This window comes from Hylobates moloch, unplaced genomic scaffold (genome assembly GCF_009828535.3).
Source record: "Hylobates moloch isolate HMO894 unplaced genomic scaffold, HMol_V3 SCAFFOLD_19, whole genome shotgun sequence".
In the NCBI taxonomy this organism is placed as follows: Eukaryota; Metazoa; Chordata; class Mammalia; order Primates; family Hylobatidae; genus Hylobates; species Hylobates moloch.
Window position 1 is genome coordinate 54,035,054 of NW_026652294.1, and position 18,719 is coordinate 54,053,772.

An 18,719-nucleotide genomic window follows, 5' to 3' on the forward strand; every position below is an offset into this window, starting at 1 on the left:
CCATAATTTTTAAATAACTGAATGAAAAGAACACAACATCTTTCTTTTTTTCATATATAACTTCATAAGAATACCTATTCTTGCTACTTTGAGGCAATGATGATGTGACCTTGGATTAACTCTCTTCAGAAAAAAATTTTGGTGTTTTAGAAAGAACATGGATTTGAAGGCAGACAAATTTGTGTTACAACCCCCAAAATCTTTATCTTACTAAGTGTGTGACCTTGGACAAGTCTTTTAATGGCTCCAAACATCAGGCTTGTGTTTTATAAAATGGTAATAGTCATGCAAGCTTGTCTTGAGAATATTATGACATTTATGTTGCAAGGTCACACATTTTTTCACACTGCTCTCAGATACACAAAAGAGACATAGCTTCCTCATAGTCTATTGGTCTTAGCTTTCTCTGAACATCTTTTCACCTCCTTGGGTAAAAAATAAAAAGCAATATTAGCATAACATAATAAGCCTAATCTCACCAAATAATTTAAACACTTTTTTTTAGATAACTACATTTCTTTTGGAAGAATCATTCTTTCACATTTTTCCTCATTTCTTTCCAAACAGGATGTAAGAATGGGGAGGTAGGAGCTGAAGTTACCTCATGGCACTGTGTGGTTGAGGGGTCATTGCCTTGGATGTGCCGCATGTAGAAGAAAGTTTTTCACTTACAGTAGCATTTGCCTACAACATATCAAAACTGTTATGTTTCATGCCAACTAGCTGTAACCTCCTGAAATTGATAAGAAACTATGAAGTCTGAGTAACTCTGGGATCCTAGACCTTCTTGAGCCAGGTTAAAACACTTTCACAATCACCAAAATCCAGGCTTGTTTTAACCAATTACAAGTCCAGTCATGGACTCAATCCTTCCTTTGCAGCGTGTTAAAATGTAGTAAATATAACCACCATGGACTCCCTCTCCTTCTAGAGAGGGGTTTTAAAAACTCCCGATTTTTTTTTCCTCTCAGTAAATTGTGCACTAAATTTCTCCACTAATGTGTGTTTTAATTTTTGACAGTGTGTTGGTATCTTCTAAGGTGAAGATATAACCTTACCTAATACCATTTCTGAATCGATTTATAGTGTTTGTTGAGAAACTGTGCACATGGGGCACTTTGGACCTGTTTTCTCTCAGCTGCATCAGTAACTGGTGGTCTTTCCTAATGATTTGGCCCATCAAGGCCCTGAAGCTTGCTGCAGACTCCATTTCCTTTCCTGACCCTGGTACCAGGTCCACTCTCCAGCTGTTACACAGGGTCCCTTTACCTGAAGCCTTGGTGATATGCTAGCAAAGGTGCCAGTCAGATCCTGAGTTGAGTTGTACATCCTTCCCCAGCAGCCAGTGAAAGCATCTTAGACATTCCATGCCACATAGGAACCGACATCGTCTCAGGAGCACTTTCTATTAACCTATCCTGTAAAAAGCCCTTAAAGGGAACAGGGCAAAAGCTCATGGGATATGAGGATTTTACTCAACATTTCTAGTATATAGAGAAAATAAGCTGTGACACATATCTTCTGCTTCCACTACCCTTCTCCCCTCATTCTTCCCACGATCGCCTTGATGTGATTAGCTTTTTAGTTCATTTCCTGTCAAAGATTCATTGTAAATCTTCTAGTCTACCCTATAATTTACCCACCCTTATGACTATTCCTAAAGGATAAGTGAAATATGTGGAGATAAATTAGCTTAATGACAATGGAATATAAATGGGGAGGTATATGGAAAATTAAACTTATTCTACATGTGGAATGTCTGGTATATAGTAATTATTTCAAATATGATTATTACGCTACCTAGAAATATAGCTTATAACATGGCCAAATGTCAAGTAATGGGTTCTTGATCTCAGATTACAGTCAGGAATGTAGTTAACTGCATCTGACTATAAAAGGTATCTAGATTATTTGCCAAACTTTTAAGGAATCCTGTGAAGTGATAGGTAGGGATGGGAAATAGAGCAGAGCTCAACGGCATAAATAATCCATCAGAAAAAATGGCTATAAGCCTGAGGATAAGGATTATTTTTGTTAATAAATCTGAGAAATCAGGTCTACTATAGGATGGGGAGAATTTCTGTAAAAATCTTACTCTTTATGAAACTTGTTCTTCAAACTTCTTAATTTTTTTTATTATACTTTAGGTTTTAGGGTACATATGCACAATGTGCAGGTTTGTTTCATATGTATCCATGTGCCATGTTGGTTTGCTGCACCCATTAACTCATCATTTAGCATTAGGTATATCTCCTAATGCTGTCCCTCCCCCCCCATCCCACCCCACAACTGTCCCCGGAGTGTGAGAATTGAACAATGAGAACTCATGGACACAGGAAGGGGAACATCACACTCCCGGGACTGTTCTTCAAATTTCAAACCTCAGTACTTTATGTGATTTGTAACAAAGGCCAAATGGTACCAAACAACTGATTCTAGCCCTTAAAGGAGAGACTCTTTAATTGCTAGTCTTTTAGTGTAAAAACAAGTACCCATGAATATCTATGTTAGAACCACAAATGGGTCATTATGTAGTTGGTAAAAATATTATGAATGTATGTGCCATTATTTGTCTCATATACTATTTTAAACAGAGTTTAGCTAGCTAGTCTCAGATTTGTGCTGACTATAAATCATAGCCCTTCCTGCCAAGCCAAACCATATACTAATATAATTATTCTAGGATTTGGGTGTTAGCCTTTTGCCTCCCAGACACAGGTATTATTTTAATTAAGTAATGTGATCATTATATTATTAATCAATTTCCAGACAGCTCTTCTTTCCCAAAGCTCGAATATTTTACATTTATGAAATTCAAAGTGCTATCCCATGATAATTGTGGTTATTTTCTTATGTTATACATTTCACCATCAGTACTTTCAGAGTGTTCCCCCTAAAGGTTCCTGAACACTATTAGATTCTCACTCATCATGATATATTAATTACTGTCTCTAGTCTCCTGGATCCAGCCTTTCTATAAAAATTTCTCTAAACTTAGCTAGTACTGTTCTGTTTTCTCATAAACCTCGATGTGTACCTCTGCCTTTACTATTAGCACATTGTGTTATCCTTCTACTGTTTACTCCATGAGACTGAGATTTCCTTCCTTGTTATTCCTTTTACATGGGATATATGTATTCTTTCAGTTACAAGTTCTATCTGTTTTAATAAGTAACTTGCCTTTTTCCAGCCTTTCTAAGACTATCCAAAAGCCAATTTTTTTCTCTCATTCTAAAAACCTGATTGAAATTTAAGCTGGAAGGGTGAGACAATGATAAAAATGATAGATGGACCTCTAGGTCTGGGTTAAAGTAATGTGCCATTGAATTATTCAGTAATGTGTCAGAGGATACTCTTTGAACTGTCCAAGTGAAGGTATGGATCATTGACTGGAAAATATCTATAACGCATATCTTTTCTTGAAGCACAGTTTGTTCTCATACCTTGCCACTTCTCTGCCAAATTTTTTAGCCCCTTTAGTTTTCAACTTTAGTATCTAGAGTTAATTTAATCCCATTAGCTCACTTGCCTTCAGACCTCAGCATGTGAAAATCTTTTGGGAAATCCTCTAAAAATGAGATAATCTAGCCAAGGGAATAAAAAAAATCTGAGCACAGAGATGCTAATTTAAAGCATAAATCAAGAAATCTGTATTGGCCTTCATATTTTGACTTATCAAATTCCAAGAGATCATTTTCTGTGTTATCTCAGCAAGTTGTTGTTGAGAGGCAGTAAAGTGTATAGGGTTTGGAATCAGACAGACATGAGCTTGAACCCTGAACTCATATTCTTAAATTATTCTTCCAGTGAGGATTCTTTTACATCCCTGAGCCTCAATTTCTTACCTGTAACAGAAATGACAATCTCCAAAGGATTGCTGCGCCATGAGAATTTGTGACTATCTGAAATCTTTAGCACAATGTCTGTCACATGGACATATGGTAGACGTGGTAGACATATAAGTAATGGTAATTCTTTTAACTTCCCTCACAACATTCCACTGTGATCACCCCATATCTTAAATATAAATTCTACCACTAACCCTGTAGATTGCCAATGTTTCCTGGTTTCCAGGAGGTCACAGCCATACAGGCAATGTATTACAAAAGAGTTAACTAGTGCTTTTAAGAGTCTGAAAAGCAACCTTAATTTATTCAAATGACACAGAATATTTTTATTCAAAGGGCCACTGAAGGGAGAACATGTTTATTTGGACATCTTCCTTGTAGGTGGTCTGAGAGGGAAGCCCATGATAACCGTTATGTTCTTATATATTACATACTTTGTATTTTAGAATGCACTTTTTAAAGGATCTGAACATTATTGGATTCATCACTCTATATTCCTCAACTATTGTTTCTAGTATGTGACTCCACACTCTCTATAAGAAGAATGCTATAAAAAGATTAGAAATCACCGGGCACAGTGGCTCAAGACTGTAATCCCAGCACTTTGGGAAGCCGAGGCGGGTGAATCACCTGAGGTCAGGAGTTCAAGACCAGCCTGACCAACATGGAGAAACCTCATCTCTACTAAAAATACAAAATTAGCCAGGCATGGTGGCACATGCCCATAATCCCATCTACTCAGGGGGGCTGATGCAGGAGAATAACTTGAACGTGGGAGCAGAGGTTGAACTCAGCCGAGATCATGCCATTGCACTCCAGCCTGGGCAACAAGAGTGAAATCCCATCTCAAAAAAAAAAAAAAAAAAAAAAAAGAAAAGAAAAAAAGGAAGGAAGGAAGGAAGGAAAAGAAAGAAGAAAACAAAAGAAAAGGAAAAGAAAAAATTACAAATCATGTCTAGAAAATCATCCTAGAGACAAATGTAGCCTGAAATATAAGTTACTGTCTATTAAAATTACCAAATATTATTCTAGATAAATGCTCATTCCTTTATTCTTAACAATACTGCCACCAGTAGGGACTGGGACCCACAAGAAACTCAATATCCTTGGCTTTTCTTACCTCTAATGTAGAAGTAGAGTTTGAGTTAAGCAATCTCTCAGGTTCTATAGGATCACTTCCATAACCCATCTTTGGTAATAAACTTTATCTCTGAAGGTCAGGAGGGGGTTTAAGAGTCTCATGAGGAAGCAAGTCAGGGAGAGGGCTAAAGAAACACTTTTTCTGAGACATCTCCCTGCACAGAACTCTGCTTGTGTGAGCTCAAGGCTTCTCTATCTCTTGGTGTTCTACACTCAGAACTCAGGTATCGGCTCCCCAGCTGGCAGTTTCCTCTCCTAGAATGAAGCATAACAGTCAGTAAACAACTAAAGATCCTTAAGGAAATGAGATTGCCTGATAGTAGGATGGAAACAGGGGGAGAAGTGGAGTCAGACTATCCAGGACCAGGCTCTCATCCTTGGATCTTTGAAGGAAAAGGAACTAAGTGAACTAGTTGCCAGGACAACCTGCTGTTGGGGAGCGGGGGTAGAAGAAAGAAATGGGTGACCTGTGGTTATTCCTGCTCCTGCTCCTGTCAGGCTTCCACGGAGTCAAAGGCTGTTTAGAGTGTGACCCCAAATTTATAGAGGATGTTGGTTCCTTCCTGGAAAATCTGATACCCTCAGAAGTCCCTGGCCGAACTCAGCTGCTTGAAAGGCACATTAAGGAGTTGATTGATTTAAGCTTCAAGGTCTCCCACAGTGACAAGAGGCTTCGGGTGTTGGGTGAGGGAAGATTGAGTTCCTGAGAGTCTAGGGGCTTAAACCGAGAAGGGAGGCAAGGAAGAGAACACCTGGGTCTACATAACTTCCTGCATAGATATAATTATTCCCCTACATGTACCTTTACTCTCCCTCTCTAGCTGTTCAGCAGGTTGTTAAGTTGAGAACATGGCTGAAGAATGAATTTTATAAACTGGGCAATGAAACATGGAAAGGTGAAGTACTGTTTCAATGTTAAAAGTTTGTATTGCTCAAGCAAGCCTCAGAAAATTTGGCTGGGGAAAACGAAGATAAAAACAGACAGAATTAACTTCTGAAGGGAAGAGCTACTTCTATTTTTTGACACCCCTTCCACTCCCTCTTAGGTGTCTTTATCTATCAAGGCAAGCTTCTCGAGGTCTGCCAAAACCTGGAATCCAAACTCAAAGAATTACTAAAGAACTTCTCTGAAGTTGGTAATTAAAACTTTCTATATAACAGCACTGAAGTTATATGAAAGGAATAGAAAATGCAGGATGAGGAAAGAAAGAAATGCAAGTTCATAATAGAGTTATTTAGAATGGGTGGAGAGGTAACTGGAACTAAAAGGGTAAACAAAGACTACTTGGGTATAAATATGGCAAACTGTAGCTGGTTTTAAACTCATTAGAACTTTCTGATTCTCTTCTAGCTTGTTCTGAAGATTGCAGTGAGTACAGTACATGTGACACCTTGAGGTTTCAGCCCATATTTTCCCATCTCCTTTGCTCTGTATGGCCCTATCTCTCCCACATGTTGCACTGGGAAACCAATTCCTAGAGCTGTGGTTACAAGGGGTAACGTCAACCATACCTGATAACGAAACCTAGCTCATGGAATCTCAGACATCCCACATATTTTTGAGGTAATAGGAGGCCTTCTAACATATGGTTTACAACCCACTGCCAGTATAAGCCGAGGCATCCTTTTCCCGCTTTTTCCTGGAGATCAGACTTACAGATTTTGATCCATCAAGAAACTTGATTTCTAAAGGAAGAAATTCACAGCAATGCAAACTTGAGAGTCCTAAGAATGCTTGAGATCAAATCCTCCACACTTGATGTATGACTAAGGAACCCTTGTGCCATGCCTCTTTCTGATTATCTTTCTTCTCCTGTTTATCAGTTGTGGTTGAAGGTCCCATTCTTGATTGTTGGACGTGTCTTCGCATGACCAACAGGTGCTTCAAAGGAGAATATTGTGGAGGTAACAAAGATTGCGGTATGGAATTTTGAAGGGACAGGGATCAAGGAGCAGTGTTGCTCACTGATTTATTCAACACATATTTGTTGAGCATCTTTAATGGAGGTCATGATAGTGTTACAAAATGGAGCTAGGGTGTTGGGCGAAATTTTGACCAGTATAAATAATTCGGCACTGAATCAACTGAAAGGCTGAGAAATGAAGAGGCTAGGCTTGGAATGAAGAAATTAGGCTGGGAAGAATTTTGCTGACAGCTATCAGCAACAGTTTTGTAGAACCTAGGAGACTAAAAGTAATAAAGGTCAAAATAACCATGGAACAGTGATGAAGTAGTAAACAGGGCAAACTGAGGTTAAAAGAGTTTTCTATTCTGAATAAATGTCCCAAGCTATTTCTCTTCTCCAAAACTCACTTTCATATTTTCCTGTTTCTCCTTCCAGATGAGGATCCAAGAAAGGCTGAGAATCGAGAGATTGCTCTATTTCTCATATTGCTGGCAACAGCTGTAATACTGGGAAGTGCTGCGTTACTGTGAGTTTCTTCTCTCCAAATAAACACTGGGTCAGATATTCCTTTTGCCAAGAGACTGCCCAAATTGCCTCTTCCTCCAAATGGAAATAAGGCAAAAGAAGTCATTTTAAATTCTGGGATACTGAAAGGAATAAAATGCAAAGTTTGATGGGATAATAGTTGGAACAAAAGGAAATGGAGAAGTATCTAGCAAAGGAAAAAAAAAAAAACATTGTATAATTGGCTTAAAGAATGGGGCTACTGATATTGAAGTTGGAATTATTTTCTTTTCATACTCTAGATTCCATTTTTGCATCTTTCATCGGAGGAAAATGAAGGCAATACGAAGGTCACTAAAGGAATATATGGTGAAGAAACTTGAAGAATTAATGGGGAAGATAGATGAGAAGGAGGAGAAAGACTTTAGACTCAGAAAATAAACACATTAACACGGACAAGAGGTCTTTCATGATTCTCTTAAGTGTTGACTCTAAGTACAAAACTGGGAGGTAAACCCTTTCTTGGTCATAAAGTCCTAGTATTTTAAAACTGAAATGGAACTTAGAGTTTCTCTAATGAAAATGCTTACTGATATCCTGAGACAACAGATGTAATGAGAGAGTAAATAATTTGGCCAGAGTTGTACAGAAAGTAATGCTGGTATGTTGCAATGCGCGGGAAAGATAATATGCTGGATAATAATAAACAAAGCATCGTTAGTAACTCTCATTAGTGGCTGTAACTAGGGTAACTTTCACATTTCTGAGGCTGCTTTTTACTTTATGGTTTTGTTACTTTTTTCATATTTATCATTAGGTTCAAGGTGGACAATTTTCCTTGATAAGACACAACATTTAATCTTCATTATTACACACACACACACGCAGGGAAAAAAAAAAAAAAAAAGGCCCAAAGTATTAGTCCTGAGTAGGTGAGTTTTGTCCCAATTATTTCCCCCGGATCTATGTTCCAAGGCCATGTTGGATATGATTTTTTTTATTATTTTTGGTTGTTTCCACTGAATACTTTTTTAGTATGTGTAGCACTCTAAATAGTGCTTTACATGTGTTATCCATCTGAATTCTCACAACAGCCCTATGGGTAACATTGCTATTATATCTGCTTTGGAGATGAATAAACAGAAGTATCTCTAACTCAAGGTCACACAGGTAACTAATCTAAGCTATGACAAATTCCTTTCCTCTAGTGGCTGACCTCTGATCATCCAAACCATTTGGTTGGTATTGACAGCTATCAGCATGTAGTTATGACACATTAATGGAGAGATAATTGTGGCTTTATTGTCTTTATATACTCTTCATTACACAGTTAGTATGTGGCAAAGCCTGAAATAAAGCTGATGCCTGGTTAACTGTAAAATTCATGACCTTTTCACCCTATGTTGTTTCCTTTTATTCCGGAACTTATTTTAGAAGATAAAAACCATCATTTGGCAGCAGGAAATAGTTTTGAGAGTCCTGCTTCAGGGGTGGGTACAGGTATTTGTATATCTTTCACACATAGCTCTCTCAGTGCCTGCTTATAGTTGCCGTTATAATGAGATAAATGAGAATGCATTTGATGAGGACCTGAACCCAAATATCTCTCAAGCGCTAAATTTGAAATTCATGTAAAATTCCCAGATAAGAGTGTTTGTCAGGCATCTACCATTTCCCAGTGATTTAATGTTCATCTCCTCAAATATCTTGTTGAGATATATTAACTTAATTCACAGTCCTAATTATTGTCTTTATATTTTTTATTATAACTATATGTAAATGGAATAACATACTTTCTAGATTTTAAGATATTTTTATTCTGTGGATTTTTATTTATATACTTTATTTTATATCTATTTTATTACTTTGTTATACATATATTTTATTTTATATACTTAAGGTATTAACGTACTGGCTTGTTGTTCCTTTTCCCCTCTGCTGCTACTCCACACTCCTCACGCCTTTCTAGCAAATGTTGGATAACAATTTAGGATAGGTCTTTCATGGTTTTTGTTAAAGCCTAAATAATTAAAAGTAAATAGACATACATACATATGAACACATTTATGGATGATTTTTTTTGCAATTAAAACAACTATCAACACTTTTTCACATGTTGATTTTCATACTTAAGTACTTTGTGGAAATTATGTAAGTGACATAAGTCTAATTCACTATTTTGGTAGTTATGTACAACACCACAGTATGGGGGCACCATAATTATTCCAATATTCCTCTACTGATGGGAAATCTCTTAACGTTCCTTTTTATTACTATGAATAATGCTGCAGTAAATATCTGTGTACATATATCTCTACTTACTAATACTTTTATTTATAAGAAATAATGTCACAGAATTGTGATATCAAAATGAAAGTTGTATGTACTTTGAAATGTGATGACTGTGACAGAAATGATGTAATAATTTGCATGTATATCAGTAACAACCAATTGTTCATGTTTGCCACACCCACACCAGCAACAGGTAATACAGCTCTTTTAAGTTTTGCAGTCTGATAAATACGATAATCAATTTACTTATATTCTCTAGTGTGTCAGCATCTTTACATAGGATTCAGTGCCATTAGAATTAGTCCCACAGTGAGTTACCTATTCATATACTCTGCTAATTTTAATCTGAAAATTTTTTCTGTCAATTTAAAAGAGGTTCTTCCATAACAAATATTAGCTCTAGCATCTCTTTTGCAGATATATTTTTCCCCAAAGCTATCATTAGACAGTCGAATATTTAAGGTGTTATTTTATCTATCTATACATCTAACCACTCTAGGTCTTTTTACCTATATCACATAAAATAAAAACCCATTTATTTTCACATATTCACTCTATAACCAACTACTTAAATTTGTTTTTAAATTTTAAAGTCTCTTGCATTTTTTAGATATTCAGTCATATTTCTATCCAAAACAAATATTTTCTATTTTCTTTTCTATTAGTACCAATCATTTTGCTTTTTTAATTACAGCATATTTGTAAGAATCTTAAGTCAGTCCTGAATAACAACATAGTTACTATTTTAAAAAGAATGAGAACTCAATCACTATATAACTATAAGTCTGTAAACAGCAAATGCACAGAAAGTTAAAACATTAACTCTTAAGCAAACTGTAAATTGTTATATTGGGATTATTTCATAAAACCTGAAATTATATTAGAACACCCATTATGGTTACTTTGAGGTTAAAAAATTCTAGTCCTATGGAGAAGAATTTTAATGTTCAAGTTTCTTTACATAATATCACTGCCTTGAGATGGTTGAATCTTAAAACCCTTCATGAACTGGTTATATTTTATAATACATTAGTTCAGTCCTTATCAGTAATATCATTTCTTTGTCTTCTTCGTCTCCGAATATACAAAAGGTTTTCCAGGAACCAGAAAAAGAAATATCTTAGAAAATAAGAAAGTACCTAGGAAACTGTCACAAGGAAGAAAAATGTTCACTCCCTCAATCTTGCTTAGCTCTGTTAATAATCTCGTTATCTCTTTTTGTGACATTCGATTTTATGTTAAAGAACAGAAAGAGAAGCAAAATTGCCAAAATAAAACAAACCATATTCATATTATGATTAAATATTGACTATAAAATCAAACAAGTTTTGCGTCCAAAAATTAGGGGGAAATAATTACATGCCTTAAGAAAAAGGAAACTAAAAGTGGATGAAGGATAAGTAAGGGAGTTTAGACAAAAGCAGTAGATGCCAAGGTCCTCGTCATACATACATGTACATGCATACATGTGATACCTTTATTCTTTGTTATGAAATATTGGAGTGTGACTCTTTAGGAATGAAAATACAATATATGACATCAACAACTCCAAGAAGAAAAAGAGGGGATAAATCCTATTGATTCAATAAAAACAAGAAAGAAGAAACAAATAAACAGGGCAAAATGTAACACAATAAGCATAATAAATATGTAAATGAAGTAAATATATCAATCAGAATATCAGTCATTAGATTGGATATTTTAAAATCTAATTATAGGCTACTTGTAAGATAGCAACCCAAAACAACATGAGAAGCTAAATGTGAAATTAAAGAATACCGAGCAAAACTTAGCCAAAATAAAGCAGGTGTTTATTGATATTAGCCAGAAGAGGATTTAAGCCAAAGAACATTAACAAGAATAATGTGATAATATAATATGAAATCATATGAGCCTAAAAATATAGTCTTCTGATTTAAAAAAGGAAAAAGATTTTCACAATCATGATGGGAAAGTGTAGTCCTCTCATTTAGAATCTGATAAATCAAGAGAAAAAATGTTAATAAGACTATAATTTGTAGAACACAATGAACAACTTTAAATGACATGATGCGTTAAACCACATACTCAGCTAGTAAACAGATTTTTCTTTCTAGTGAAGAAGGAACATATATAAAAATTAACAACGTGTATGGCTTGAAAGACACCAGCTGGTTTTCTCCTAACTACATCCCTTTCCTCTTGGACACATGGTTAAACTACATTTCTCAGTCATCCCTACTGTATCATGGGCTATGAAGCTGAATTCTGGCCAGTGGAATGTGGGTAAAAGTGTATTAAACATTTTCGGGAGCATCTAAATTTAAGGGACAATCCTCTAGCCTCTTTCTTCCCTGATTAGTGGTAGGATGTCAATATACAGGAATATCTTAGAATCCTGAAGATGCCTCTTAGTTGGAGCATTTGTTTTAGATTTCATGAGTGAAAAATATTTATTTGATTAAGCTTCTGATACTTTTAGAACTAGCATTAACTGATCTAATACATAGGCCAAAAAGGAAATTTTAACAAATTCCAAAGAACTCATAAAGAACAATCATTCAGACCATGAGCAACAAAATTAAAACCACAAAGGATATTCCCTTATTATATATATTGGAAACTGAAAAATTCTACCTCTAAATAATTCATGAATTAAAAATGAATCTATAAAGCAGATTATAAAATACTTACAGCTAAATAACAATAAAAATATTACCTATCAAATCTTGTGAAATGTGCTAACTATGCATTTAATAATATAACATTCTAATCATATATATCAAAAAGATTTTAAAATACATATTTATATATTTATATACATATATGTATATGTATTGAACAGGGTATTTAAATTAAGCAGATAGAACGGCCGGGTGCAATGGTTCACGTCGGTAATCCCAGTACTTAGATGGGTGGATCACTTGTCAGGAGTTCGAAACCAGCCTGACCAACATGATGAAAACCTGTCTCTACTAAAAACGCAGAATTAGTTGGGGGTGGTGGCGCACACCTGTAACCCCAGCTACTTGGGACACTGAGGCAGGAGAATCATTTGAACCCAGGCGGAGGAGGTTGCAGTGAGCCGAGGTTGCACCATTGCACTCCAGCCTGGGCAACAAGAACAAAACTCTGACAAAATAATAATAATAATAATTAAGCAGATAGAAAAGGAACAAACTAAACGCAAAGGATGTACAAAAAGGGAACATTAGATTATATCAAAAATGAAATATTAAGCATAAAAAGGTAACTAACACTGAATGCTAATAAAAAAGTTGTCATCCACACTGAACAAAATTTTTAAAAGATATTTTTTATAAAACAAATTTAAAAGTAGCAAAACTTCAGATAGATTTGTTTTTATATCTTAACAGACTCTTTTAAGCTAAACTGCAAAAATATTTAAAACTTGGGCGAAAGGGCTATTTAAAATATAAGTATAAATTACCAATACCAACATTGGAAGATAAAATAACTCCCCCACCAAAAAAATGTCAATATTCTTTAAATAAATTTTAAAATGAGTCAGGCACAGTGGCTCACACCTGCAGTCCTAGCACTTTGGGAGACTGAGATGGGAGGATTGCTTGAGCTCAGGAGTTCAAGACAAGCCCAGGCAACATAGTGAGACCCCATATCTACAAAAATAAATAACAAAAATAAAAATTTAAAAATTGTACGAACACAATTGAAAACAAATGTCATGCTTAGAGAAAAGCCCAAAGTAAAATAAAACATGTTGACTGATTTTATCTTGATGGTGGAACTACGGTTTTCTTCCAGTTTAAGTCTTTTTATTTGGTTGTGTCCTTCAATAGGAAGTACAGGAGGACAAATAAGTTTCACAGAAAAGGTTCAAGTTCAGTTTTGAAATATTAAGTATGAATCCTGCTGGGATATTTAAAAAGATATGCCTTCAGTGTTTGGACTTAACACACATGAACATAGCTAGTGAAACACATTTCAAAGGCACTAGAACACAATAAATAGCAAAGCTCAAAATATGACTGAGGTCACCTAGCTAGAGGCTGGTGAAGAAGAGATACAGACCAACGACAGAATACTAAAGATCATTACATTATGGCAAAATCAAAATAAAACTTTAATTGGACTGTGAGGCGAAGCCAGCAAGATAATAACTATTAAGATATTTACAATATTAAAATACTCCAAAATCCAACCTGTTCTACGCAAACTTATTCCTTTCAATGACTTTGAGATGATGCTGACTTTGAGTTAGAATAATGAAGAATTCCAATCAGCTTTGGACTAAGTGGTTTTTTACAATTTTTTATTTCCATAAGTTTGGGGAAAACAGGTGGTATTTGGTTACATTACTAAGTTCTTCAGTGGTGATTTGTCAGGTTTTGGTGTATCCATCACCCAAGCAGAATACACTAAACCAAATTTGTAGTCTTTTTTCCCTCACCCCCCTCCCACTCTTTACCCCAAGTCCCCAAAGTCCATTGTATCATTGGTATGCCTTTGCATCTTCATAGCTTAGTTCCCACTTATGAGTGGGAACATACAATGTTTGGTTTTTCCATTCCCAAGTTACTTCACTTAGAATAATAATCTCAAGTTCCATCCAAGTTGTTATGAATGCCATTAATTCATTCATTTTAATAGCTGAGCAGTGTTTATATATATATATATATATATAACATTTTCTTTATCTACTGTGATGGGGATTTGTGCTGGTTTCATATTTTTGCAATTGTGAATTGTGCTGCTATAAATATGCATGTACAAAGCATCTTTTTCGTATAATGACTTCTTTTCCTCTGGGTAGATACCCAGTAGTGGGATTCCTGGATCAAACTGTAGTTCTACTTTTAGTTATTTAAGGAACCTTCACACTGTTTTCCACAGTGTTTGTACTAGTTTACATTCCCACCAGCAGTGTAGAAGTCTTTCCTTTACACCACATCCATGCCAACAGGATATGATGCTATACTTAGAAAACCCTAAAGACTCCTCCAAAAAGCTTTAGAACTGATAAATGAATTCAGCAAAGTTTCAGGATAGAAAATTAATGCACACAAGTCAGTATCTCTGCTATACACCAACAGCAACCAACCTGAGAATCAAATCAAGAACTCAACCCCTTTTACAATAGCTGCCAAAATTTAAAAATAAAATACTTTTGGAATATACCAAACCAAGGAGGTGAAAGACCTCTACCAGGAAAACTACAAAACACTGCTGAAAGAAATCATAGACAACAAAAACACATGGAAATACATCCCATGCTCATGGAGGGGTAGAATATTGTGAAAATGACCATACTGCCAAAAGCCATCACAAATTCAAGGCAATTCTCATCCAAATACCACCACTATTCTTTAAAGAACTAGACAAAGCAATCCTACAATATGGAACCCCCAAAGAAGAGCTTGCATAGCCAAAGCAAGACTAAGCAAAAAGAACGAATCTGGAGGCATCACATTACCTGACTTCAAACTATACTATAAGGCCATAGTCACCAAAACAGACTGGGACTGCTATAAAAGTAGGTATATAGACCAATGGAACAGAAGAGAGAACCCAGAACTGATCTTTGACAAAGTGAACAAAAACAAAGTGGAGGAAGTACGCCCTGTTCAACAAATGGTTCTGGGATAATTGGCAGGCCACAGGGAGGAGAATGAAACTGGATCCTCTTCTCTCCGCTTATACAAAAGTCAATTCAAAATGAATCAAGAACTTAAATCTAAGACCTGAAACTATAAAAATTCTAGAGGTTAACATGAGAAAAACCATTCTAGACATTGGCTTAGGCAATGACTTCATGACCAAGAATCCAAAATCAAATACAACAAACGCAAAGATAAATAGGTGGGACTTAATTAAACTAAAGAGCTTCTGCAGAGCTAAAGTAACAGTCAGCAGAATAAACCAACGATCCACAGAGTGGGAGAAATTCTTCACAATCTATACATCCAACAAAGGACTAATATCCACAATCTAGAAGGAAGTGAAACAAATTATAAAGAAAAAAAAAATCCCATCAAAAAGTGGGCTAGGGACATGAATAGACAATTATTACAAGAAGACATACAAATGGTCAACAAACATGAAAAAAATGTTCAACATCACTAATGATCAGTGAAATGCAAATCAAAACTACCATGCAATACCACCTTACTCCTGCAAGAATGGCCATAATCAAAACCTCGAAAAATAATGGACTCTTTTTTTCAAATGGGTGCTCTTCTATCTGCACAATCTACTGCAATTGCTTCATCATATAAATCCAGAATCTGGACTTCATTATTTCAAAAATCACCAGAATTAGAAGAAGCCTTTTATGTTTATGTGCTTATTATATAATAAAATGAAGATGATCTAATTAAACTATGTGTTCATTCACTAGGAAAGGTCTTATGGTACTTCTGGTTTTTAAATGTAAACATGATACAAAATTAATTGCTTACAATTCTAATTTAAGCTTGAGCTAACAGTTAACATAACAAAGCATGGCTATGTAAAAACATCCTTCCAACAAGCAAATGCTCAAGCAAAACCTCATTTATATCAATAAATAATACAAATCATTTTATTCTGAATCAACTGTATTTTAAGAGCTAACACATACTCCAATGTCCTGATGTCAGCCCTGCATGAAGTTTAGTTCTAAGGTTTCTTGAAGAGCTACAAATCATTAGGGAAAGATATTTATCTGATGATATTCAACCCTAGCACTGATGGTATAGTTTCTGAGATCCTATTTTTCTTGGGCTACTTTATTAACAATCAGTATTGTGTGTGTGTGTGTGTGTGTGTGTGTGTGTGTGTGTAGGAGACAGCAGACAGAGATGAGGTTTCACTTAGCTTTTATTGGGTGATAACATTTTATTTTATCTAAAGATAACATTAAAACATGATAGCAATTAAAGTACTCATATGTTATTAGATAAAATATAAACACATAAAGTACTAGATAAAATACAAAAATAAAAGTGAATAGGATCAAACAACAGCTGAATACTGGAAGCTTCTTAATTTCCATTTACTAATACCCTTTCTAACTTTGCTCCCTTACATTTTGACTCAAAGGAAGGTTTCTCCTTCTTCCATCTTAGATTAATGCTTCCTGTTTTGTTTGTTTGTGTGTTTTTAGATGGAGTCTCACTCTGTCGCCCAGGCTGGAGTGCAGTGTCGAGGTCTCAGCTCACTGCAACCTCCGCCTCTCGGGTTCAAGCGATTCTCCTGCTTCAGCCTCCTGAATAGCTGGCAATACAACTGCCTGCCACCACGCCCAGCTAATTTTTTGTGTTTTTAGTAGAGACGGGGTTTCACCATGTTGGCCAAGCTGGTCTCAAGCTCCTCACCTCGTGATCCACCCACCTCTTCCTCCAAAAGTGCTGGGATTACAAGCGAGCGCCATCGCGCCCTGCCTCCCTACGTGTTTTTTACATCCTGAACTGCAGTCACTTATAGAGCATTCCCTCATCATTTATCTCCAATCATTACCCCCTTTTCTCAATCCTAGGTCCTTATTATTATTATCTATTACCAGGAATTCAAGCCTGTTTATCCTGTACCCAGCCCTCTATGACAAACTTCGTACAGCAGCACTCTATTTCTCATGACTGTTTCGTTATTTCTGTTCTCCCCTCAAATCACCCCAATCTGCATTCTTCTCCTAACCATCATACGGAGCGTTCTCTCTCCAAGGCTGCCAGTGATCTCTTTGTTGTTATATTCAGAGTTCTCTTCATTCCTCAAGCTACTTGTCAGCTATAAGATTTGCCAGAGTGCTAATGGTTCCCTCTTAAAATACCCCTTGTGGTATACTAGGCACATGTTCTTACTTTTGTTCTTGTTTTTTAGATTTTTCTATGTTTAAACCATGTTTTAGTTGATTTTTTGAGCTCTTCCTCTTCTTCTGCATACCTATTAGATATTGCAATAAGAGAACTCATTTCAAACATTTTCCTGCCTTTTACCTGGAGAAATCTCCTCCACTGGCGTGATTTCAATGACCACATAATAATAATATCTCCAAATTCTTAGGCTTCTGTTTGCACCCCCTTCTCAAGTCCTCAGTCCTTATTTCTGAATACTTACTGGATATATCCATCCAGAAAGACAATGCTAATTTAAAAATGAGCATACCTAACACTGAACCTACCTTGAACCATTTCTGATTCTATATAATTTATGCTAATTGAGGGTTCTTGAAGGATTTTTAGTTATCGTCCCAAGAATCTCTCAAAAATATTTCAAGCCACTTTTGTACAGATAAGAAAACTGAGCACCATTTATTAAAGCAATGGCAACAAAAGCCAAAATTGACAAATGGGATCTAATTAAACTAAAGAGCTTCTACACAGCAAAAGAAACTACCATCAGAGTGAACAGGCAACCTACAGAATGGGAGAAAATTTTTGCAACCTACTCATCTGACAAAGGGCTAATATCCAGAATCTACAATGAACTCAAACAAATTTACAAGAAAAAAACAAACAACCCCATCAAAAAGTGGGCAAAGGACATGAACAGACACTTTTCAAAAGAAGACATTTATGCAGCCAGAAAACACATGAAGAAATGCTCATCATCACTGGCCATCAGAGAAATGCAAATCAAAACCACAGTGAGATACCATCTCACACCAGTTAGAATGGCCATCATTAAAAAATCAGGAAACAACAGGTGCTGGAGAGGATGTGGAGAAATAGGAACACTTTTACACTGTTGGTGGGACTGTAAACTAGTTCAACCATTGTGGAAGTCAGTGTGGCGATTCCTCAGGGATCTAGAACTAGAAATACCATTTGACCCAGCCATCCCATTACTGGGTATATACTCAAAGGAGTATAAATCATGCTGCTATAAAGACACATGCACACGTATGTTTATTGCAGCACTATTCACAATAGCAAAGACCTGGAACCAACCCAAATGTCCAACAACGATAGACTGGATTAAGAAAATGTGGCACATATACACCATGGAATACTATGCAGCCATAAAAAATGATGAGTTCGTGTCCTTTGTAGGGACATGGATGAAACTGGAAAACATCATTCTCAGTAAA

General features: G+C 35.8%; 1 protein-coding gene across 1 annotated transcript; it reads left to right on the forward strand.

Annotated features, from left to right (window-relative positions):
- Nucleotides 1–5,203: 5,203 nt before the first annotated feature.
- IZUMO3 (IZUMO family member 3) lies at nucleotides 5,204–7,858 on the forward strand. Its single transcript, XM_032138901.2, has 7 exons — nucleotides 5,204–5,672; nucleotides 5,810–5,884; nucleotides 6,035–6,124; nucleotides 6,340–6,357; nucleotides 6,813–6,893; nucleotides 7,331–7,421; nucleotides 7,702–7,858. Exons 1-7 carry the CDS (start codon nucleotides 5,447–5,449, stop codon nucleotides 7,838–7,840), a joined length of 720 nt encoding a protein of 239 aa, XP_031994792.1. The 5' UTR covers nucleotides 5,204–5,446; the 3' UTR covers nucleotides 7,841–7,858.
- Nucleotides 7,859–18,719: the final 10,861 nt, after the last annotated feature.

Excerpts from the sequence above, each read along its gene's own strand:
- IZUMO3 (XM_032138901.2), top strand. The coding sequence starts at position 5,447 with ATGGGTGACCTGTGGTTATTCCTGCTCCTGCTCCTGTCAGGCTTCCAC. Across the intron at positions 5,885-6,034 it reads GGGCAATGAAACATGGAAAG|GTGTCTTTATCTATCAAGGC; the intron begins GTGAAGTACTGT and ends ACTCCCTCTTAG. Across the intron at positions 6,894-7,330 it reads CAAAGGAGAATATTGTGGAG|ATGAGGATCCAAGAAAGGCT; the intron begins GTAACAAAGATT and ends TTCTCCTTCCAG.